General features: G+C 45.2%; 1 protein-coding gene and 1 pseudogene across 2 annotated transcripts; one reads left to right on the top strand and one right to left on the bottom strand.

The window, feature by feature from the left end:
- Nucleotides 1-313: 313 nt before the first annotated feature.
- Nucleotides 314-25,441, top strand: LOC100772949 (saoe class I histocompatibility antigen, A alpha chain). Its single transcript, XM_035451416.1, has 6 exons — nt 314-572; nt 835-1,110; nt 1,646-1,921; nt 2,679-2,692; nt 23,392-23,513; nt 25,390-25,441. Exons 1-6 carry the CDS (start codon nt 314-316, stop codon nt 25,439-25,441), a joined length of 999 nt encoding a protein of 332 aa, XP_035307307.1.
- On the bottom strand, nt 8,502-9,950 carry LOC103162123 (annotated as a pseudogene). Its single transcript, XR_003479758.2, has 2 exons — nt 9,675-9,950; nt 8,502-9,524 (listed from the first exon to the last, which is right to left on the bottom strand). The product of XR_003479758.2 is annotated as a serine/threonine-protein phosphatase 4 regulatory subunit 2-like, transcript variant X2 (transcript).
- Nucleotide 25,442: the final 1 nt, after the last annotated feature.

Here is a 25,442-nt window from a genome sequence, read left to right as displayed (position 1 = left end):
TTCACCCCAGACTCTCCTGCTGCTGCTCCTGGCCAAGGTGGCCTCGACCAAACATCAACAGGGTGAGTGCTGGTGTCAGAAGTTCAAGCCAGACCTAAGCCAGAGCAGCAACAGGAATCCTACCCCCAGGGTAGCATCACCAGGGAACTTGTCTCCTCTCCATCCCAGCTATACCAGCCTGTTCCCTTTTCCATTCTGCCTTGTGATTCCTAACCCCTGCTGAAGTGCCCCATGTGGAGTCCCCAGGCACCAGCATGGGATCTCAGTAGGAAGGTAAGAATTTAAAGGCTCATTTCACCTAGGCTTACACACGATGCTGTTTTTCCAAACCCTCCTAACCTGGGACGGGTTTGTGGAGTACCAGTACACCTACCTTGGTTATGTGGACGACACCCTGTTCATGGGATACAACAGCAGAACCGACAAGCCAAGGATGAAACCCCATGCTCCCTGGATGCATCAGGAGACACCACAGTTTTGGGAGTATGAGACACAGAGAGCTTTGAATCTCACAAAGCAATTGACAGAAGAACTGAAAGCAGTGCTCCACATTTACAACCAGAGCAAAACCGGTGAGTGAACTCCAATCAGAAATCCCAACCTTCAAGGTCCCCATGGGGTTGCTCCTGGTGACCATGTCTGAGGTTCACCCTCAGAAAATGTGGCCCTTGGAGAATAGATTCCAGAGAGCCATAGGACACTGACCATCCAGGTCAGTGTAGCTTAAATACAAATCTAGACAATTAGAAAAGTCAAATGGGCTGGGTCCACCAAATGGAGGGGCGGCCAAGGGGCCTGAACTATGGGTGTGACTGAGAGTGGGGGCTTGGCCAGGATATCACACAGTCCAGATGATCCATGGATGTACGGTGCTGCCTGGAGGGTACTTCGGTGGCGGATACTACGAAGTAATCTATGATGGCCGAGATTACATTGCCCTGAACGAGGACCTGAGCACCTGGACAGCGGTTGGCATGGCAGCAAAAATCATCAGGTATCAGTGGAAGATACTGGGTACAGCAGAACTCGTGAAGACATACCTAGAGAACAGCTGCATGTACGATCTCCAAAAACACCTTGAGAATGGGAAGGAGATTTTGCTGAGAACAGGTAAGGAAGGGAACTGGTCCATCTGCTCTGAGAATGTAGCTCCTGTCCCCTGAGGAGTTCTCAGCAGGGAGCAGCTGGGATAAGGACTCTGCCTTGCAACACAGGTGCAAGAGTTCTCCTGATTCAGCATGAGAGAGGGGCTCTCCCAGGGCTCACACTTCTGTCAGGACAGTTCAGTCTGTCCAATAAGCAGCAGTTCCCTCCCATCCCAGTTGTGAACCATGGCCTCTCCCAGACCTGTGCACTGTTCACACAGCATGGCTGTGGAGGTCTCACTCCTGTATTGCTGATTCTGTCTGTCCTCACCCAATCAGAACCAGAAGTCCATATCCTAGAGGGAGACTAGAGGTTCTTGCTCTGTGCTGATTCTCACAGATTCTCGAACTTTCCCAGGAATATATTGTCCTATTCATGTCCTGCACTTTGGCTGATATGTGGAGTCTCTCCCATCCATCCTAAACATTATCATACGCAATTTGCTTGATGCACAAGAAAAATGCAAAAAATGCCTCCATTTTCCTATTGCTTTTTTCAGACCCCCCCCTAACAGATGTGACTCATAAGGTGAGCACTGATGGGAATACCACCCTGAGGTGCTGGGCCCTGAACTTCTACCCTGCTGAGATCACCCTGACCTGGCAGACAGATGGGAACAATCTGACACAGGACATGGAGGTGATAGAAACCAGGCCTTCAGGAAATGGGACCTTTCAGAAGTGGGCAGCTGTGGTGGTGCCTCCTGGGGAGGAGCAGAGATACACATGCCATGTGCACCATGAGGGGCTGCCTGAGCCCCTCACCCTGAGATGGGGTAAGGACTGGGAGTGAGCACAGAGACCATCACAGTGAATTGGGAGTCCTTGGAAGAACTGGAGCAGGGTCATGACTGACAGGTGGAGGTCAGAGGCCTCACTGTTTCTTCCATTCTTCTGTCAGAGCCTCCTCAGCCCTCTGTGTCCATCATGCCAATTGTTGCTGGCCTAGCTGTTGGAGCTGTGCTTACGGGAGCTGTGGTGACTTTTCTGATACGGAAGAGGAGGAATAAAGGTAAGGAAAGGGCAGGGTCTGAGTTTGTGTCTCTGTGGGAATAATAAGCCCTGTAGGCCCCATGAGAGCAAAGTTTCATGCACACAGTGGATTATTCTGTCTTGTGCTGATGATCTGATATTTACTCCATTGTGAAGCATAAAGGAAATAAGAATTAATTACTACAGTGATATGGGCAGCAGAAAACTGATTCTCAGCTATCAAAATTAATAACAAAATCTCTACTCAGGACAGAAATCCAGGAGTCCAGTTAGTCCTCTTCACGTACAGCCTTCCATTATTTTTCCTTATCTTTCATTGGATCTGCAGTCACAGCTTTAGAAACTTCCCTGGAATAAATATAAGTAGTTTCCTCTAAGCCCTCTAAATCCTGCTGCCACATGGTTTATTCCAAGTGGTTACCAGAGACATCTATGTTCAGACTTGCCAGTAATTACCATAGGACTCATCCCTGTGACACCTGTGGCAGAGTACACAGGAGCCCATGGAGATTCTCAGCCAGCCCATACCTCCTCATGTAGTTCCATCTTCAGAGGCTTTAATCTGCTCGTGTTTTACTTTCCACTGGGAGGTAAAGTTCTTAGGGTATCCAGACTTCTCTAATGGCTTAAAAACATGAAACATTAAAGGACCTGGTGTGGGGCAGGTATGGGTGGTCACAGGATAGAAACCTTGGGTTTTGGTATTCAGGATTGGGACAGTTTGAACGTGGGAAGGGCTGTTGAGAATGTCACCATTTAAAGACATCTATCTGAGTTTTTTACTTATTCCTTTCTTCTACAGGATAAGACAGCTGCCTTCGTGAGGTGCTGAGCAGCACAGGATTTCTTCTGGTTTCTTGTTTCCCATTGTGGCTTTAAAACCTGGTTCTTTCTCTTTCTGCATCTGACTCTGATTATGTGACCCTTGTGTGAGCACAGTAAGCAGGTGATGAGTTCAGCCCTGCCCTGATTGTTAACAATTCCTATTCCCACACTTAACTGTGTGTCTTCTCCACTCATCTCTCCTGTCCTAACACCTACTATCATGGACAACCCCCATCCTTGATGGAACTGCAGTTTGCATTGAGCTACACTTCAGGCTTCTTTCTTGAAAGTACAGTTTGTTTGGGGTGGTATAGCTTCTTGCCAGGATAGGTGACTTATTTGTGTACTAAAGATGAGTAAAACTTGATGGAGAAAATTAAGGATCAAAACCTTATAGTGTCCATATTTGTTGTGCTTATTCCATTAAGTATAGCATTCACATTTGTTGTGCTAATTCCTATAATGACAGTTGGAGGCTGTATGAAGCCTAATGTGGCCTGGGAAATGCAATTGTTTCTCAGTCCACCGTCTGCTTTCTCATGACCACTTCTCACCTGTGTTATCTTGCTAGTTCCTCATCCCTGTTCCACAATAAATATGTTTCACCAGGACTTGATCAAAAATACCTCAGATACTCCTAGGCCTTTTCTAGTGGCCGTGCTGTTCTTTCTATTGATAGTCAGCCTGCTCGGGTTTGAGTCTGATATGCCATGAAGAGATCTCTATGTCCATGGTTTTGCAGGATATTACACTAGTTCTCAGTACTGTATTTGAGTTGGTGTCATTCTTTTCTGGGTGCCTATTGTCACTGAAGGCAGTAGGGAGTGTTTGTGTCATTAGCCTGCTGTGGATCCCTGTGGTATGTTCACTTAAGTTGTGAGAGTCCAATTCTGGTTTCTGATGGAACCTGGTGTTAACAACATGCCTTCAATTCCACCACACAGAAGGCATTGTCAAAAGGATTGTTTCCAGTTCAAGGTCATCCTGGGATGCATTCTGAAATGCTGTCTCCAGAGAAAGTTATGAAAATTAAGTATCTAAACCTAAATAAAGTATGTATGAGACTCCCCTATATTAATAGCAATTCAAAGAAATCTCAGCTAGATATTTGGACTTCTGATAGAAAGTATGCCAATGTTAGGAAGGGTACGGAAATTACTCATATTGGGCAATATCGGATGATAAATGTCTTCAATCCCTGGAAGATAATATTGAAGTCTTTAATATCTAAACAAGGGCGAAGAGCATCCAGCCACTTTTAGGGAAACTGGAAATGCTTTAAAAGGAAGTATGGCAAAACCATGTTAACTCATGTCTACAGAAAAGGGCACAGCAGAGAGAAAATAAGGAATGGTGTAGTTACAGTCAGTGGCATGATCAGAAAAAGTTAACATCATTGTGGTGATATTTTGTATATGATATAATAAATGAAGCCTTCCTGGAGACCAGAGTGCAAAGTTAGCCCCAGACATAGAGGCAAGGCAGTAATGGTACACACCTTTAACCCCAGGACTTGGGAGTCAGAGGCAGACATATCTCTGTTAGTTCCAGGCCACACTGAGCTACATGACATTGATCCAGTCTAGAAGGGTTCACACTAAGGTGACCTCAGCACTTGGGATCACACACCTTTAATCCCAGAACTAGAGAGGAATAAATGCAGGAGGAGACACGTGCTGATTACATTCTTAGGAAGTCTGAGGTTTGGTGGAGAGCAGTGCAGTCTGAGGTTGGCTGAATCGCTGGTTCTGTCTGAGCATTGGTAGAAGTGTTAACTCTCTAGTGCCTTGGTTGCTTTGCTTCTCTGGTCTATCCCTGGGTTTTCATTAGTCATGCTACACATCATTGACACATGAAGACTCTTTATGCAAGGATTGAGATACAGAGACTTTAGGTCCTGTGAAACATTCACCAAGACAGACCACATCTGGAACCCTAAAGAACACTTCAGCATTTTCTCTTGCTTTCTTTTCTGGAACTCAGAGGCCTGGAACAGTGTCAACCATATATTAGCTTCTCTAATTCTTACACATCCCAGGAACAGAATCCCCTACAGGGGGCCTAGAGCAGGCAAAGCAGACTTCTCTGACATGTGACAGTGTCCTTTCTCTATGTGTGGTCTCTGGAAAAGTCTACCTACCTAAGGGAAGGAGTTCCTTTCGCAGCACCCCTAGATTACCTTTCTTAACAAGACATAGCAGGAAGCCTCTAAAAAGGTGAGGAAATGAGAGGTGAGATGCCCCATAGGTCCTGGGATATTAAAGGGGGTGTCCCTCCCTTTTGACCCGTGAGCAGCCCCTACACAGGTCCCTATTCTATGGTTATGCCACTTTTAAGCAAGTTCCAGGACAGACAGGGCTACACTGAGAAATCCTTGTCTTGATAAACAAACAAGCAAACAAAATAAGAATAAAAAAATAAATGAATTAAAGGAGCGAAGAGGAGGCAAGCCAAAGATTTTTAAAAAATTACAAACAGACAAAGCACAGGAGAGATTATGGAAAAGTCTCTCCAGACAACAGTCAGTCAGAGAAGTAGCCAAGTGACATTTTACAAATCTCATTTGTTGTCTACCAGGTGACAGTCACCTTCCTTGCTCAGGCTGCAGTGGCAGAGCAAGTACAATAAGTCTATTGTTTCCCACAATCAGCTTGTCTAATTAGCAACCAACCACTCTGAATATGAGCCAGGGCTGCAGGAGGGTAGCCTCAGAGGAAAGAGCAGAGAAGTCGCATAGCTGGAGGGAGTCCAGACTGGCCCTTGTCCACTTTATAACTCACATCTTCAAGATGATGCTTCTCTAAGATTCCCAGTGGCAGTGATTGAGATCTGGTGGGCTGAGTCATGGAAAGATTAACTCCTGTGAGAGGAATCTCTAGAGCCCTGCTTCCCTGCCTCAGACCCAGTTCTAGGGCCTGGTATCCTGGGAGCAGTGTCTGGGGACAAGTTGCTTACTGTGATTACTGTACTGGTCCTGTTCACAACATCGTTCTGAGTCCTAGTCCAGATGCTGGTATAGCTGACAGGATCAAGGAAGGAAAGTAAAAAAGTGCTGTGTACCTCACTAAAGTGTCCATCTCTGTACCCTGATTCTGGGTTTTCTTTGCCTCACTGTTGTGTCACAAGATTTTACTGTCCAGATGAGGCCACCTGCACTAAGCCTCTGCTTCCTGGTGATCAGAGATGAGAGGGTTCTGTGGGAGGATGAAGGAATTTAGGATGGGAGGTTGCTGCTATGTCAATGTCCATACACACCGTGTGCAAGAAAGATCAATAGTAAAATCAGCAGGAGCTGAGAAACTTAATGTTCTTAGTGACATGTCTCTGATGATTCCAATGCATAAACCCTCCCAGTGTCTCCCTATGACACCAGGCTGACCCTGCACAGAAACATGCTGCACAATACTCTGTATACCCATGGGGACCTTATAGTGAGCCTCATACCACCCATGCTATGACCACCATTAAGTGTCGCTAAGATTATGGACACTGTGTACTTACCTCTATCCTTCTCTTAAGTCCTATGCAGATGTGGCCTATTCTTGTCATATCTGTGTGCAGAGAGTCATTGCTTAGTTCCGACCTTATATTGGTGCCAGAGTTTGGGTCTGTGACCTGGGGCTGCTCCCATGGCTGTATAACTATTCCATGGCTGAGTGGGAAATGGGAAGCAACAGACATGCAGAATGAGAGAGACTTCCTCTCCCTAAGTTGTCCCTCTCTGCTGACTCCAAAGGCTGTGAGGTCAGACGTGGCTCATTTTCAGCACTTACCCAAAGTCTTGAACTGTGTTTTAAATGTAGAGGGGCCCTGGGACTTGCTGTAGAAAGGTCTCCAGGCCTGAGATGGATAGAATGTCTCACATACATGAGAGAGATTACTATGTGTACTAGAACCTGCCTTCCTTCTCTTGGCTTTACTTTTAGGTGGTTTGTCTGATCTTCTTCTCAGTAATGCTGTAGAACTACCAAGTGCCTGCACTTGTTCCAGGCCCTGGGAATCATCAAAGAGTAGAAGCATCATTATCCTGTGTTGGGAAGGGTGGCTTTGTTTCTTGCTCTTATAGAGCTATAGAGCTTATAGAGCTGGATACTCTAAATGCTAACAGCTCTTATGGAGAACCCGAGTTCATTTCCAAACATCAACAAAGGGCTGTGAAGAAACTCCTGTAACTCCAGCTCCATGGGATTTGATGCCATCTTCGGGATTCCATGTGCACCTGCAATCGATTGGCATGAACTGTGCCCACACAAACATACACATAAGTAAAAACTAGAAGTAAACCATAAATGCATGCCCTCTGTCAAAAAAGAGTTTGGGTGGTTGTGAAGCTGTCATACATGCCCAGTGGTGGTTTGTGTTACTCTGCTTTTCTATGACAAAACACCTTAGCCAAAAGGAGTTGACTTCATTTTCAATTCCCTGGTCACAATCCACCCCTGCAGACATTAGACCAGGAACTCAAGGCAGGGAACCTGAAGCAGGAACTGAAGCACCATCCTTGGAAGAAAGCTACTTAGTCGTTCTTCAGACTGCATTTTATATAATCCTGGACGATCTTCCCAGCCTTTGGTGCATAAACAATGAGTTGGGCCCTCTCACATAAATCACTAATCAAGAAAATGCCAAACAGACTCGCCTACAAGCAATCTGCTGGAGCCTTTTAACAATTGAGGTTCTTCCTCCCAGAAATCCCAGGTTGGGTGGAATAAACAAAACTAAAATGAAACTGGGGACACAGTTTCAATGGTAAAATCCCCTAGAGGCTCAATTATTTGGTCACTTGGTCCCAACTGGTGCTGCTCTTGGGAGAAGTTACAGAAATCCCTGATCTGCAGCCCAGCTGGAGGAATCCTTCATGTCCTGAAAAATCTTCTCTCACAGCTCACAGCTCACCATCACAGGTATGTCTTCAAGAATTCTGCTGTACCCTGTATCTTCCACTGGTTCCTGATGATTTTTGCTGCCATGCCAACCACTGTTTAGGTGTTCAGATCCTCGTTCAGGGCAATGTAATAGCTGCTGAAATAGATTAATTTGTAGTATCCCCCACTGAATACCCTGTAGGAGCACTGTACATCCATGGATCATCTGCACTGTGTGATATCCTGGCCAAGCCCCCACTCTCAGTCACCCCCACAGGCCAGGCCCCTTGGTAGGCCCCTCCATTTTGTTGGCTCATCCCATTTGACTTTTCTAATTGGCTAGATTTGGAATTAAGCTACACAGAAATCCAGGTCAGTGTCCCATGGCTCTTTGGAGCCTATTCTCCAGGGGCCACATTTTCTGAGGGTGAACCTCAGACATGGTGACTTGGAGCAACCCCATGGGGACCTTGAAGGTTGGGATATCGTTTTTTTTAATCTTCCATTTTAAAAACTTTAATTTCTGAAATTAAAAAAAAAACTATACACAAACCACTGATTTGAGGACACCAGGAAAAAACAAACAAAAACCCAAACAAACAAGAAAGTCAGCATAAGTAAGTCCCAGAGGATCCGGTATTCACTGCTCTTCAAAGCACAACTCTTATAGGGCTTATTCTTAAGTTTATTTTACAGCCTGTTTCTCTTGTAAAACTAAAGGTCCACTTTATTACTTAAAAGTTTTATAAAGTGTAAAACCAGAACTGTATGTAAAATACTGTCTCTAAATGTTTCTATGTAGTTAAGTCTTGTTCTATTGGTTCATCTGTCATTTCTGTGGTTTCATCATTTTCCCTGGATGACACGGAGACACTTTCTCCCGTTTTCCTGGAAGTGGTCCCTCCTGGCTCTTCTGTCTCAGGGCAGTCAGAACCACTACTCACAGCCCCTGCAATGTCACTCTGTTCCGAGTGAGGATCTCTCTGACCTGGAGGCCCCAGAATCTTCCATGTGAGTACCCTCCTCTGAAGGTTCTTCATTCACAGCTAAGGCATCATCAGATTCTTTTTCTTGATTTTTTCTCTCTGAGACCATTTGTCTTGGTGACATAAAAAATTCTTTTTCCTCCTCTTCCTCGTCCTCCTCCTCCTCGTCTGTACAGTGCTGCCTGCTTTGACTTTCTCTGTCCTTCTCCGGAGGGGAAAATGCTGCTTCAGGTTCCTCTGCACCAGCTGAGCCTTCAATGGACACTGTATGGCTAACTGTCTCTCCGACTTCGTCTTCTATGTCAAAGCCCAATCTTTTCACCTCATGCCCCTCAGCCTCCACAGTATCTTCATCTGTGGGCTTTCTCTTCACTTGGCTGCAGGTCTGACTCTTTGCTGTCTGTGCTCTCAGGTAAACCATTTATTATCAAGGGGGCTGACAAGGAAAGTTTTGGTCGATTAAGTGGCCTGGGTGATCCAGGCCCATTTATATTGACCTGTCAGTATAGTTTGGTGAATTTCTAGGAAACATAACACAATTTATTCGATTTAAACTATGAGAACTGTCGTTCTTTCTGAAGAAGGACAAACACAGCTAACAACCATCACATTCTGCTCTACTCCTCTGAGAAATTTGTCTGTTCTCATATAATTTCTTCTTGGATCTGTTAGCAATTTACACAGTCGTTGAATAGTAAAAGGGATGGATACTCAGTAGGAACAGTCACTATAGGAGAGCCACCTTCAGGCCATAAACATCCAGAGAGAGAAACTCTAATTCCAGGGGATCAGACCTTCTTCCAATCTCCACAGATGCCAGGTGACTATACATTCATACACGCAGACCAAACACTTTACACATAATAATCCATTAAATCCAGTGACAATTTTCAGTATTCTTCCCTTCATTTCATCAAAGGGAATATATTCAACATTTGTATTGTGAGGACCTCTTGGTTCAGGAGCTGAAGTTCTGAAATCATCCATCACTTTCTCCAGTTTGAAAATAAAATAACTTTTAAATTGGGACCACTGAATCATCGTTTCTCCAGTCTTCGCTACATGACAGAGAAACTGATCCAGAACAGGACAAACCTCCCTTTCCCCCCTCTTCTCAAAATCTTTCAGGGCCTCTGCAGCCTTTTCACATCCATGGCACCACACAGTCCCGGCGCCTCCCTCGGCCTCCGTCCTGGGGGGCCGCGGCGCCTGCCCCTCCCCGACGCCCGCCCCCACCCTCGCACACACTTCGCGTCCGGGGAGGGGAGTCCTGAAGGGTGCAGGGAAGGGGGAAGCGAGAGACGGAGGAAGACCTACAGAGCAAGAACTTCCCCGAGCCTTTAGCAACAGCCCTCCAACATAAGGCCCTGCACAGCAGCTCTTGCACACTCTCCCCTGGCTGTCGTCCTTGCTCCCCTTGTTTGTTTTTTTAAGAAAGGGTTTCTCTGTATTGTTTTTGAGGCTGGCCTGGAACTCACAGAGAGGCACCTGCTTCTGAGAAGATTGTGATTTCTAATTGGAGTTCACTCACTGGTTTTGCTTTGGTTGTAGATGTAGAGCACTGCTTTCAGTTCTTCTGCCAATTGCTTTGTGAGATTCAAGGCTCTCTGTGTCTCATACTCCAAAACTCTGGTGTCTCCCAATGCATCCATGGAGCTTGGTGTTTCATCCTTGGCTTGTCGGTTCTGCTGTTGTATCCCATGAACAGTGTGTCCTCCACATAGCCAAGGTAGGTGTACTGGGACTACACGAAGCTGGGCCAGGTTAAGAGGGTTTGGAAAAAGAGCATTGTGTGTGAGCCTATGTGAGATGGGCCTTTAGATTCTTACTTCCTATTGGGATCCCATGCTGGTGCCTGGGGGCTCCAATTGAGGTTCTTCAGCAGGGGTTGGGGGTCAGAATGCAGAATGGAGAGGGGAACAGGCTGGTTTAGCTGAGATGGAGAGGAGGCAAGGTTCCCTGGCAATGCTACCGGAGGGTATGAGTCCTGTTGCTGCCCTGGATTAGGTCGCTTCCCTCCTGACACCAACCTTCACCCTGTTGATGAATGTTCGGATCCAGCTTGGCCAGGAGCAGCAGCAGGAGAGCTGGGGGTGCAAGCCTCTTCATCCTGTAGGATGAGAGCAGACCAAGTCTCTGCTTTGTCTAGTCTCAGTACAATCTTGATGTGGAGGAGTCTGATTGGCCTCTCTAAGAAATCCCAAGGAAAGTGAATTAGACCTTTTGCATTGGGTCATGGAGAGATGAAAACCTGGAGGAGGAATCTCTAGGGCCCTGATTCTTCAACTCAGATCCTTCTCTGTGTCCTGGCATCCTAAGAGCAGCGTTGCAGGAAAAGTGGCATACTCTGGTCTTTGTCCTGCTGGCCCTGGTCACAACATCCTTCTGTGTCCAGCTCACAGACACTGTTGAGTCAGCAATTCTCAAACATGTCCATATTTTGATGTCTACATAGTTTAGAAATGTATTTGCTCTCCAAGGTACTCCTGATTATGTACATTGTGTCAATCCAGGTTCATTGTGTTAGGAACTGAGAATTTTTGAGATATTTCTTATATGAACACATTAATATCAAAGTATATATAAGTAGAATGTTTACAAAAAGTAATGAGTATTTTCCAAAGTATACTGATATGGTGAAAAGATGTTTTCATTTCATCCTCTCTTTATCCTCATCTTCACCACTAAAAATCTCTTGCATTCTGATTCTCCTTTTTATCATCTCAGTGTTATTTACAACATGCAAAATGCAGCTTCACAGAAATATGTAGAAAGATTATGTTTGAGAAATTTCAGTTTGGGCTTATTGAGATGTGCGTGTGGGGAGTGCAGTTGTCTCTGGAGGTTAGAAGACGGTGTTAGAAACCCTGGAGGAGAATGCACAGGAGTTCTGAACTCCCAGACTGCTGGACTCCAGCTCTGTTACACTTTACAGATCAGCCATCCCTGCAGGCACAGCAGAGATACTTTTTGAAACATCTTCAGATCATTTTTCTTTCTTTTGAGGCTGACCTGAAACTCACAGACTTCTATACACCTCCTCCTCTTGAGTGCTGAGTTGATGCAAATGTTGGGTATCTCACATTTCCTAATGTGGGGAACATATGTGGATATAACACCCACCTATAGGAGTACCTTTGAGGGCAGATTATATTCTAAGTTTGTGTAGGCATCCTGTCAACACAGTGGTTGAATATTGCTGATTTATTGACCTCTGGTCTGTATTTAGAAGGTTTTGTGACAAAGACCAGAGGACCAGTATCAGAGTAAGCAATTTGTCCTCTGACACTGTATGTGGATCCCAGCCACATACACAGACAGGGCTGTGTCTGAGCTGGGGAGTCAGGGCCCTAGAGATTTCTCTTCCAGGAGTTCACCTTTAGCATTACCCAGCCCAGTGGGTCTCTATAACTGCTGTTGGGAATTCCTAGAGAAGCCAATTAGCCTCCTTAATGTCAAGACTATAAGTGAACATAGACCAGCAGAGACTGTGCTCTTTCCCACGAAGCAGGATGAAAACTCTTGAGACCCAGGCTTTCCTCATACTGCTCTGATTGCACTGGCTCTGACTCAGTCTCCAGAGGGCAAGATTTGGTGTCTGGAGAGAAGGGCTCCAACTTGGAAGAGCAAAAGGAATCCATCCCAGCAGGGGCAGCATTAGGGATGACTTGTGTCCTGCCTAGCCAAGCCATCACCCTCTGCTTCCATTTCTGTTCTGCAACTTAGCCCTCTGCCTTCTCCCCTCCTCCCCTCCCAACCCAATGACATCCACATGGTATCCTAGGAGGAGTGCTAGAATTTCACCTAAGGCTGTCCCTAGGCTCCAACTCCTTGTCTTATTTCTAAAGCCTCCAGACCTGACTGAACATCATGGAGCACCAGTGCATTTTTGTTGGCTATGTGGATGACAAAGAGTTCCTGAAATTCATCAACAGACCAGAGACCCCAGACCTGGATCCCCACTTGCCATGGATTGAGCAGTAGGATCCAGAGCATTGATAGAGGCCTGAGACTCGGAAAACACTACACAGATGAACTGAAGAAAGTGCTCCCTATCTACATCCAGAGTGCCACTAGTGAGTGAACCCTCACCAGAAGTCCCAACCTTCATGGTCACCATTGGGTCACCCTTGGTCACCATCTCTGATATTTACTGCAGAAAATGCAACCCAAGGAGACTGTAGAATCCAGAGAGCTACTGGACACTGACTGGGTTTACGTCTAAATCTGGCCGGAAAAAAAAGGCCATGTGGGTATGGAGGACACACTGAGGGTCCCACTAAGGGAACCGGCATTGTTGGAGTGCCCGAGAGAGGGAACTTGGCCAGGATATCTTACAATCCATGGGAAGTATGCTCTGATATGCTGCCTGGAGGGCATTACAACTGAGGATAGTGGGAATTAGTCTACAATGGTCTGGTCCAGTGTGCTCAGGAGCAGCAGGAGAGCCTAGTGAACAAATGTTTTCATTCTGTGTGATGGGTGGAGACTGACTCTCTGCTAGCCTGTATTCACTTTATCTTGATGCTGAGGAGGCTGATTGATTCTCCATGAGTTTCCACTGGTAGAGATAGAGAGCCTTTGGGTTGCTGATGGGGACATCCTTCTGTGTATATGTTTGTCTTATTGGTTGATAAAGTACTTTTGGTCAATAGGAAAGCAAAATAGGTGGTACTAACAGTCTAGGAGGATTCTGGGAAATGTAGTAAAGATATGCAGGCAGGAAGTGACATAGCAGGCAGATTCAGAATATAAGTAGGGACAAGAAGGAAATCTCTTCTTGTTCTTCCTCTCCCTCCTGAACTCTTCTCTACAGAGCCGTCATATGATCCCCAAAGAAGACGCCAGCACAAGACGTACTTGATAAGTCTTATAAAATATATTGATTTATGATACTTGAGACTGAGCTAGCATATAAGAAACCCTAGTCAATTGGCCAACAGTATTCTAAACTAATATAAGTCTCTTGTGTTATTTGGGGACCTAACGCAGCAGGCAGAACTCAGGTGGCTTGGCGGAAAGTGCCCAGGAGGCTGCAGGGCTTGGGCGGCTTTGGCATAAAGAACAGGTTGCCTCATGGAAAGATGAACTTTTGGAAGAGGAATCTCGAGGACCAGCTTCCCCGGCTCAGATCCACCTTTGGTCTGTTAACCTGGGGCAGCACCTGGGATGAGTTGTCTTTACCTTGCTCTCTGTTGTCCTGGTGTTTGTCACAGCATTGTTCTGTATCCAGACCAGATGCCAACAAGTAAGAAATTCTCAAACATTGTGATGTCAGGATCTCTACACAGTCTTAGAAATGAATCAGCCCTCAAAGGTACTCAAGTTTATAGACATTGTGTCAGTCCCTGTTCTCCACGTTGGAATTGTGAGACAATTGCTGCACTGAATACATTGACAGCAAAGTCCATGTAAGTAGAATGTTTATAAAAAGGAACACGTATTTTCCAAAATAAAATGATAGGGTGAAAATAATACAATTTAACACTTCTGCCAGTTTCGATCCTCATTTTTTCCACTAGGGAGCACGAGGATATTGAGTCTCTGCGCTCATCTCTCTGTGGTATTTACAGTGTAGAAAAGGAAGTTTCCTGGAGATATGAAGGAAGGACATTTTAAGAATTGCTTTTAATTTTTACTTATGTATGGTTTTTTTGTGTGTCTATGTGTTAAGATATAGGAAGGGCAGTTGTCTGTGGAGGCAGATAATGGTGTTAGAAACCATGGAGTAGGTGCACAGGAGGCTGTGAGCAGTCAGAATTCTGGGACTACAACTCTGGTCCTCTATGAGAAAACCAAGCACTTTACAGTGTATCTATCCCTCCAGCCACATTGGGAACTGTTTTATTAACATCTTCAGATGTTTTTGCTCTTTCTGTGGCTGGCATGGAAACCACTGAGATCCACATCACCAACCAGTGTACCTGGAGACTTTTACCTTTCACACCTTACTAGATAGACACACGTACTACCTACATTCATTTCAATGTAATGGGAAACACCATTGACTGCTTCCTAGTGTGCTAAATTGATCCATGTTAATAACAGAGTTTTGTTTATTCAGTGGCTGTTGTATTATTACATGGTACTTTTAAAAAGGAGAATATTGTTGATTAAGTTCATTAGTCTCTCAGTGTTCATGCACTACAATAATACTGTCAAATGTCACGTGTTAACATTATTATAAATTTCACCAAATGTTTATGTGCATTAAGAAGTGGTCAGCATTATGGTGAGGAGTTCAAGTAATCTCAAACTGGTTACGTTCTCATCAGAGGTTAGAGTTTAACATTTCTGTAGGGAGCTGTAGGAGGGCTGAGAGAGAAATAATTGATTCACATTTTATATTTCACTAAAAAAAAATCAAGATTCCTAAATATTGTTTCAATAAACTACAGGGTGGATAGGAAGAAAGTGTTCTACCCAGTGTGTGTCATTGACTGCAGGGTCTCAGTTTTGGACAAGCATTATTCATGAAGGGTCTTACTTTTGGTGCAGTTATCTGGCATTCCATTCAGGTTGTTGTGGATAAACTTTTTGTAATTTGTGAACTTGTGTCTCTGCCTAAGGTGTCATCTGACTGGTTTGTAAAGAGCTTGTAAGTATTCAAGCATCTGTATTGGCCTATCTTTGGGGTTCTGATAGGATAAGTTCTCAGCTGCAGCCACTAAGAGCACAATTTGTGCATACTCACTATTTCCCCCTTTGAAGGGCTCTGCTAATCTCCCACCCTTCTCTCTCTCTCTCTCTCTCTCTCTCTCTCTCTCTCTCTCTCTCTGTGTGTGTGTGTGTGTGTATGTGTTCCCCTCTATCTCACCTTTTTCCTTTGTCCTCTCTCCTGCTACTCCTGACTCCAGAAGCCAGTTTCCACCCATCCCCTTTTATGATCCCTTTACCTAATAACAAACATCTCTTCTTGAACTCCATCATATGGTGTCTTTCTCTAGAGTGCTGCTTTACTTAAATTGCAACAGAGATGAATGGCCAATAGCTGGGCAGGGGAGAATAGGTGGGATTTCTGGGGAGAGAGAGGAACTGTGGAAAAAAAGAGAGGCAGGATTAGTATAGCCTGACACTGAGGAGTAGCATGTAAAGAAGAGAGAAGAGATGATGAGACATGGAGCAGTAGGTAGATTAATATAAATGGGTTAATTAAGTTTTAATAGCTAGTTGAAAACAAGCCTGAGTTCAGATCAAGCTTTCATAATTAATCACAAGTCTTTACCATTAATTGGTGGAAAGATTTTCTGAGGACAAAGCTGGGTATGTCAGCCCACGTGGATGAAGGGAGTGCAGAGAGAGAGACACAGATGAGGTAGAGTACAATGAACCTGGAGAAATGAGGTATCATGGTCCCATGCATGGGGATGACTCCAGGTCTTCCCTACTGACCTGGGCAACTCACCATCCTGTCTCTATAGTAGTGGGATCGTCAAGCACACACAATGATGGGAGGTGCGGGTCTTCCTGTCTGGACTCCTCCTATCTTTCCTTTGCACCCATTGCACTCATGATGACCTCCTGGGAATCTCAGTCTCACTGCTGAATCCCACAAAGTACATGGGGTCCACTTACCTAAACCCCAGCTCTGGAGGCCAGACTTGGACAGCAGTGAAGAGAAAAATGACAGAGATTGGGAGCCTAGGGGTAGCAAGTGATGATAGACAGATCCTCACCAGGAACGGACACCCACTAGGTGCACAGAACAGAAGAGCTCACTGCAGGGACCTGTCCAGTTGGGGTGGCAGAAGTGTCTGGTTGGAAAAGGGCAGAGAAGCTGCTTCCCTTGCACCCTTGATCAGTCCAGCAGAGGACTTTTTTCTCACGTCCCTGCTCTCACCCTCTCGTGTCTGGTGTCACATTTCATGTGGGAGTTGAAAGAGAAGAGATTTGTTAAGTGTATTGCCAGGGGCTGCAGCAGGAGGAAAGGCATCAGCAGGCCAGGGAGCCGCCAGCAGCAGGAATGAGGCAAAAGGGTGGGCATTGTGAGTTTTGTCTCAAGGCTGAGTCTGCACTGTTCTCTGTTTAGTTCATAACCATCATATCCATGAGGATGAACAACTTCTCTGTAAATTTATAGTGTGAAGCCAGGGTGATATGAATAGAGTTCTAGCCCACAGAATGAGCAGCACTGGCTCTTGATTGCTGAGCCTTCTCTCCAGTGCAGAGAGGATTTTTAACTAATGTTATTTAAATGAAAAACAATCTTATTTTACATACAAATCCCAGTTCCCTCTCCTTCCCTTCCTCTCACTTCTCCCCCAACCCCCAGCCCATCCTACATCCAGTCTTCAGGGAGGGTGAGGCCTCCCATCAGGAGAAACATCAAAGTCTGTCACATCAGTTGGGGGCAGGACCCAAGCCCTCCCTGGTGGATCTAGGCTGAGAAAGTATCCCTCCATAGGGAAAGTGGCACATTCATACAGTAGAATATTATTCAGATGCTAAGAAAAATGAAACTATGAAATTCAGGAGAATGCACGAAACTATCATCCTGAGTGAAGGAATCCAACCAAACACAGAAAAGTGAGCATTGCATTTGTGTGTGTGTGTGTGTGTGTGTGTGTGTGTGTGTGTGTGTGTAAGTTAGCTTTGGAGCTTTAGATGTGTGAGTTTCAGCTATAATATCTGTAGGGGTTGGGTAGCTAGAGAGGGAGCAGGGGGAGGAAGGGATTTTCCAAGGAAGGGGAAATAGCATGGTGGACAGGAAGGGAGGAGACTATATAGAATTCATTGATGCTTCAGATTTATAGAGTAAATAACTTGAATGCAGACGACCAGTGTGGACTTAGAGAATCATCAAAGATAGAAATCCACAGCCAGCTAATGCAGTAGCTCATGTTTTTATTCCGAGTGCACTGGGGGAAAATACAGGTGCTTCATTCAGTTTTGGATGATAGTCTGGCTTACACAGCAAGTTCCAGGTCAGCTGGGACTACGTAGTGAATTCATGTCTCCAAAAATGATTGACGGTTATCAGAAGATGTCCATCAAAAGACATCCCCCTTGAGCTGGAAGATGGCTCAGCAGTTTAGACGACTTGCTAGTCTTGAAAGGAAACAGTGTGTTCATATGAACCTGGCTTCCCAGCCCACAGGGTGCTCCATGGTTTATGTTGCCCTCTTGTGGTGCACTTAGGCAGCAGAAATACTGGCATTCATGCATGGGGCGGGGGGGGGGGGAACTGAAAAATGTTGATTTCTATACATTCACATATAATAAATATACATGAACTTTGACATACATTTGTGGACATGAAAATTTCAAACCTTCAAAAGTCAGAAACTGTAAAGAAAATAAGCAAATGGGAAAGATGTGGAAGACATGCAAAACATAAACTTCTTGCTGCTCAGTTTTTGTATCATATCACTAGTATTTGGAAAATAGCTATTAGTCTCATGGTGTATCTGCATGCAATCAATTACTTACATCTACAAAGAAGAAAACATCCCAAAATCTGAGTTCTTAACATGGTGATCATAGATTTATCTCCACATGGGCTTAATTATTATTGAAATCCACACAATTTCAGACCAGTGTAGAGATCCTGACTTCAAAGCATCTGGCTCCCTGGCCTCTGAGATGGACGCAGAAGGATGATTATGTGAGGACCAGGAGGACAGACATCAGGGTAAAGCAATGTGTGCCCAAGCTCTGCTTCGAGGCCCTAGGACTGGGTCTTGGGTGGGGAATCAGGACTGCAGAGATGCTGTCCCCAGGATGTAGTTCTTCCACGACCTAACCCAACAGGTGGCTGTCACTCTCATTGGACATTTTCAGGGAAGCCATTCTGCCTCACTGAGATCAGGGTTTGGAAATAAACAGAACACAGTGCACACTCAGACATGAGCATTATTCATGATCCCTTTGCCTCTCTCTCTGCTGCTGGTGGCTTCCTTGGCTGTCGGTGCTCTTCTTCCTCTCCACCCTGCAGCCCTTGCAGTACAGCGAAGAAATCTCTTCTATTCCAACTCCACATAAAAAGTGACAACAGGCACCAGAGGGTGAGTGCAGGGTCCAGAGGAACCAGTCCTCTCTACAGGGCTGAGCAAGGATGCAAGGGAAGCATTTTTCTGCCCTTTCCCAACCAGACCCTCTTACGTCCCTAGCTGGCATGTCCCTGCAGTGAGCTCTCCTGTTGTGTGCACCTACTGGGTGTCTGTCCCCGATAAGGTTATAGATATCATCAGTTCGTACCCGAGCTTACAATCTCTGTGATTTCTCTACACCTTCCTACACACATTTTGCATCCCAGAGCCTAGGATCATTACTTTCAGGTAAGTGAACCTTATGTTCTTTATGGGAACACAGTGAGGTGGACATACTCTGGATGGAATCTGAATTACAATGGGTGGGGAAGGAATAAAGTGAACAAAACAGTCAGAAACTCCTGCACCTTCCATGTGAGAGTGTACATGAGGGTTTGCTCCACTTTAGCAAACACAGACAGGATGGTGAGTGACTAAGATCCATCCCCACGGATAAGACCACAGACCTTTAGGTCCCCAGACTCACACTAATCTACCAATCTGTATGTCTGCCAATTCAGACTCCCATCATCCACAGAGAGACTGAATGGCAAGCCAGGGAACTTCACAAAAAGAAAGACCTAATTGAACAATACTTGTCCATCACTGAGAGCATGCAGTCAATGCCATGTTCAGTGCGTAGATGTCTTCTTGCACAACCAGCAGTTTTTCTGCAAGATACTTGAGAGATCTTCACTTTTTCTCCTAATATAACACGTGAATCCATTTTTCCCCTCCCAGGGTTTTGCTGCCCACTACAGCAATGGTAGACTCTAAGCTCTCAGGAGAACTTTACCTCTTTGACAGCAGACGACTCCCTTACCATTATACTTAAACACTGCAAATGCACACAAATTTTTTTGAAATTTGTGATAATGTTACCAAGTGAGATTTGATAGAGTTTATTTAAATGTATGAACGCTGAGAACTGATGTACTTGATCAACAATATTTTCATTTGTAAAAGTAAAATTTAATAGTAAAAATTAAAATGCACGCAACAAACAAGATATTCCTATGGTCATGGAGCTGCAAACATTGAAGTATGCAAAGATGCTTCATGTTCTAGATTGAAGGTAGCACCTGCTTCAACCTAGTGAATTCCTAAATGAAAAAGTCTCCTATTAAACTAATGTGGTGCTCCATGCCTCTATCGGAGTACCCAGAGAGCAACAGCATATGGATGTGTGTGAGTTCCAGGCCAGCCTCAAGAAAGGTAAAATGATCTGAACCGGTTAATAAAAATAATTTCCCTGTGGCTGGAGAGATGCCTAAACTTTATAGAGAACCAGAATTAGTGTCCCAGAAGTCTGAGAGCTCACAACCTGCTCTGCGTCCTACTCCAGGGTTACTAAGAGCTTCTTCTGGCTACCACTAACTGTTTCATTCCCAACATTCACACAGAGACAAACAATACATAAAGAAAAAACAAAAATAAATCTTGGAAGCATTCTCCCTATACATTTTTTTGTGAAGATGCTTTTCCCATGTTCCAAATAAAAAATAAATGTTAAAAAGTAAAATGAGACGACATGATATATCTAGTAAAAAGGATGAGTAAAAGCTGACATGTAAACATCTATTAGTTTCACCATATCATTGTATTTTAGAAAACAGTTGTTGCTTTCTGTACACATTCTGCTTACATGCATTTTATTATTAATTCTCAATAAAGCAAATGTTTAAAATTCTCAGTTTCTAAGGCAGGGAACATGTATTGGTATAATCCAAACAAGCATAAGCACCTTTGAGGGTCAATCAATATCTAAGACTCTGTAGACATCCTGCTTTCTCAGGGTGATATCTGATGACACAATAGCCTCTGGTCTAGAGTCAGAAGGATATTTTGACCAGGATGAGTTGAACAATGACCACAGTAAGCAACTTGTCCCCATTCACTTCTCCTAGCATGTCAGGTCCCAGAGCTGAGTCTGAGACAGAAAAGCAGGGCCCTAGAGATGCCTGTTCCAGGAGTTCAGCTTTCCATGACCCAATCACATGCTCTCTCTCACTCACAATGCTCTCTCCCACCACCAGTGGGAATTCTAGAGAAGCCAATCAGCCTTCTCCATATCATGATTATAAACTGAACACAGACAAGCAGAGATTCAGTGTCAAGTCTTTAAGCAAAAAGAAGACCTTTCTTCCCGAGGCTCTCCTTCTGATCCTGGGCAACCTTGCCCTGACCAGAGGGTGAGCTTGGGAGTCAGGAGGGAAAGGACCTAATCTGGGAGACAAAAGGACTCAACCCTTGGGACTGCAACACAGGAATTTTTGTTTCTTTCTTAGACTAGTCAGATCTTTGGGTCCCATCTCCATTTTGCATCCTGACCCTGGACCCTTCCTTGCCTTTCCCAGACCTGGGTGCAGAGAAGAACAGGGTCCTAGGATGGGGGTTGAGATCTGAAGGTCCATTCTACCTAAGTTCACACTCGCTGCTCTATTTTGAAACTTTCCTTACCTGGCCTGGCCTCAGGGAGCCCCAGTACATCAAGGTTGTCTTTGTGGATGACACTCAGTTTGAGAGATTCAACAGCAGAGCAGAGCCTCCAAGGATGGAGCACTGTGCACCATGGTTGGATAAGCAGAAGCCAGAATACTGGGAGTGGAGGACACTGAATGCCCTTGGAGAGGAAGAAAGGGTTAAAAATTGCTGAAGAGAACACCCCACAATGACAACTATGAAACTGGTGAGTTAGCCCAAATCTGAAATCCCAAATCTCATACTCCCAATGGGGAGGCCCCAGTGTGTCGGGTTTGAGGTTTACCCCAGTGATATGTGACCCATGGAGACTAGACTGAGGAGAGTTGTGGGACACTGACCTGGTTTTCTGTGCAGTTTAAGTCCAATTCTAGCCATTAGAAAGGCCACATGGGAGGGGGCAAGCCACTGGAGGGCCTCAGCAAGGGACGTGGCCTGTGGCTGAGAGTGAGGGCTTGGCCAGGATATCACACAATCCAGAATGCGTATGGCTGTGATTTGCTCTCTGGAGAGTCCCATAATGCAAAATATGAATTAACCTTCAATGCCATGATTACATCACCATAAACGAAGACCTCAGCTCTTGGAACATGGTGGGCAAGGCAGGTGAGAAGCTCAGACTTGAGTGGGAGGAGTCAATTTTGCAAACTTTATGAAAACTTATATGGAGGGTCAATGTGTGGACTCATTCCTCACACAGCTTGACTATGGGAAGCAGATTTTGGTGAGAACAAACATTGCCCCATCTGCTTTGAACCTGGAGCCCCTGTCCCATGAGGATTTCTTCTTAGCAGGGAGCAGCTGGAACACTCACTCCTTCTTGCATCAACAAGGGAAAGAGTGTCGTCGGTTTCCTGATTCAACAAAAGAGAGGGACTCCCCAGAGGGCTGAGGCTTCTCTCAGGGCAGTTCTGTCTGCCAGTAAAGCAGCAGTTCCCTTCATATCTACGTTGTGAACCATGGCCCTCTCAAGCCTGTTCACTGTCCATAAATTTTGGAGGTCTGTCCCCAATGTATTTGAGTCTCAGTCCCCATCCAGTCAGAACCAGAATTCCATATTCCTAGAGGGAGATCCAGTGTCTCCTGCTCTGTGCTGGCTGATGCTTGTCCTGAAACTTTCAAAGGAATAGATTACCTGGTCCATATCCTGAAACTAGCCTGATGGGTGGAGTCTGCATCTCTCTATCCAGCCAACTTTCCCTTCTATTCAAAACAAGGCTAAATGAGCAGTTGATGGGGGATGCCCATCTCTATATATTTTTTCTTATAGGTTGATGAATAAAACATTGCTTTGCCAATAGCCAGGCAGGAAGGTTAAGTGGGGCTACCCGACCAGGGGAAGGAGGGAGACAGATGGAAGCCGGGACAGGGACTCCATATAGAGACCCAGAAGATAGGATGCACAAGGCATTCATTGTTAAGATAAGACCATGTAGAGATACATAGATTAGTAGTTATGGGATAATAATCAAGAGAGAGCTAGCACCTAAGAAGCCCTATCCATTGGCCAGCAGCTTATAAATTAATATAAATTTTTGTATGTTTATTTGGGGCTAATCGGATGTGGGAACAGGCTGGAAAGAATCTCCAGCTACAAACCCTGATGGATCCCAGGAGGAATGCAAAAGGACTGAATTCTCCAGTTTGTTATCCTCAGATATCCCACAAATATATGTGACACATAAGATTAGAGCTGATGGGAAAATCACCCTGAGGTGCTTGTCCCTGAACTTCTACCCTGTTGAGATCACCCTGACCTAGCTTACAGATGGGAAAAATCAGACGCAGGACATGGAGGTGACAGACACCAGGTCTGCAGGAGATGGGACCTTCCAGAAGTGGGCAGCTGTGGTGGTGCCTCCTGGGGAGAAGCAGAGATACACATGCCATGTGGATCTTGAAGGACTCCTGAGCCCCTCACCCTGAGATGGGGTAAGGACTGGGAGTGAGCACAGAGAAATCACAGAGAGGATGGGAGTCCTTGGGAGAACTGTTGCAGGGCCATGATTGACAGCTGGATGTCAGAGGCCTCACTGTTCCTTCCATTCTTCTGTCAGAGCCTCTTTAGCCCTCTGTCCCCATCATGCCAGTTGTTACTGGCCTGGTTCTTGGAGCTGTGCTTATGGGAGCTATGGTGACTTTTCTGATATGGAAGAGGAGGAATAAAGATAAGAAAGGGGCAGGATCTGAGTTTGTGTTCCCATGGGAATATCAAGCCCAGCTGAGTGGTGCCCTGCCTCATGAGAGCAAAGCTTCATCCACATAGTGGCTTATTCTCTCTTGTGCTGATGAGCTGACATTAACTCCATCGTGAAGCATAAAGGAAACAATGAACAGATTCATCACTGCAATGATAGAGGCGACAGAGACCTGATCCTCAGCTCTCAGAGGTCAGATGGAAAGGTTCCTATTTAGAACAGATAACCAGGAGTCCAGTTAGTCCTCTTCATGTATAATCTTCCATCATGTTTCCTCATCTTTCTCTGGATCTGCAGTCACAGTTCTGGAAACTTTCCTGAGATAAGAACCAGGAGATTCCTCTAGGCCTTTAAGTTTGTGACAATTCCATGAGCTCTAATAAAAGGCATTATTCCCAGGAGTTAAAAGGTGGGGCAGTTGTGTTCATTCGTGCCAGTCCTTACACTGGGTACTCATCCCTGAGACACCTGTGGCAGTACACACAAAAGCCCATGGAGATGCTCACTCAGCCCACACCTCCTCATTTAGTTCCATCTTCATAGGAGTTCTAGTCTTGTTTCACTTTCCAATGTGAAACAAGGTCAAGCTGCCACCCTAAAGGACCCAGTGTAAAAGAGGGAGAGGTCAGAGGATAGAAGCCTGGGGCACGGGGACTCTAGGGATTGGAACAGTTTGAGTGTGTGATGGGATGTTCAGAATGTCACCATTTAAGACAATATCTGAATTTCTTCCTCGTTCTTTTCTTCTACAGGATAAGACAGCTGGACTGAGCCTAAGAGGATTTGCTGTGGTTTCTCTTCCCACTGTGACCTCAAGATCTTGTGCCTTCTCTTTGTATATGTGACATGATGGTGACTATGTGACTGTTTCCTTTGAACAAAATGTAACCAGATGACGAGTTCAGCCAAGTCTTGAGCAACAACAAGCCCATGCCCCCCCCCGACTGTTTGTACTCCCCAGTCATGACTGGACCTCAAACAGGGGCAGACTGGGAAACCCCAATTGCTTATTGTGCTTTAGTTTCAACCAGCTACAACTTCATGCTTCTGTCATTATTGTTGTTGTTGTTGTTGTTATTATCCAATACAAGCTTTCCCTGTGTACCCTGGTTCTCCTGGAACTTGCTCTGTAGACTAGGCTGGCCTCGAACTCTCAGAGATCTGCCTGCCTCTGACAATGGCATGCTGGGATGAAAGGTGTGACCCACCACTGCCAGTTGCTCCTGTCTTTATTAAGCATTTTTTCTGGTTGTGCAACTTCTTGCACAGTGGATGATTGACTAGTGTCCTAAAGATGAGTCAAAGGTGATGGAGAAAATAAAGTATCGGATTCTTATAGAAATCGTGTGTGCTGTGCTAACTCCTTTGCCTTAGTAACAGTTGAATGCTGTGTGCACTCAAGTGTGACCAGGGCCGTGCACAGGTGTTACTCAGACACCCTGGGCTCTCAGGTAATCTCTTCCCCTCTCACTTGGGTCATCTTTCCCACTGCCCCCCAATGATTCCTTCTGTTAAAACTATGGTGATATTCTGGAACTCTCTGTCTTAATCGGGGCTCTGGGAACTCCTTCTCACAAGGCAGGGATGCTTTATAGGCGGTTTCCTTGTTCTGGTCTTTATTTCCTACTTCATTTTGCTGATATTTTCACATATGTGTGGTCATCGCCCACCACTCCAGACAGCTGTTCCCGACAAAGGCCAGCGTGTTCCCTGTAGATTCTAGTGGGCTGTGGCTGTCTGTCCTTTTGTCCTCCGTCCTCAGGAAGTGGGCAGCCCAGACTCCTCTGTTTTTGTTCTTTGTATCTACAGGGAGTGAGACTTTTTTTTTTTTTCACAACTGAGTCTGAGTCTGCTGTCATTCTTTCCAGGGCCACCTCACTTTCTGACAGCAACAGGGGGTTGTCTTTCATTGTCCTTTAAG

This window comes from Cricetulus griseus, assembly GCF_003668045.3.
Source record: "Cricetulus griseus strain 17A/GY chromosome 1 unlocalized genomic scaffold, alternate assembly CriGri-PICRH-1.0 chr1_0, whole genome shotgun sequence".
Classification (NCBI taxonomy): Eukaryota; Metazoa; Chordata; class Mammalia; order Rodentia; family Cricetidae; genus Cricetulus; species Cricetulus griseus.
This window is presented reverse-complemented; position numbering and strand designations above follow the sequence as displayed.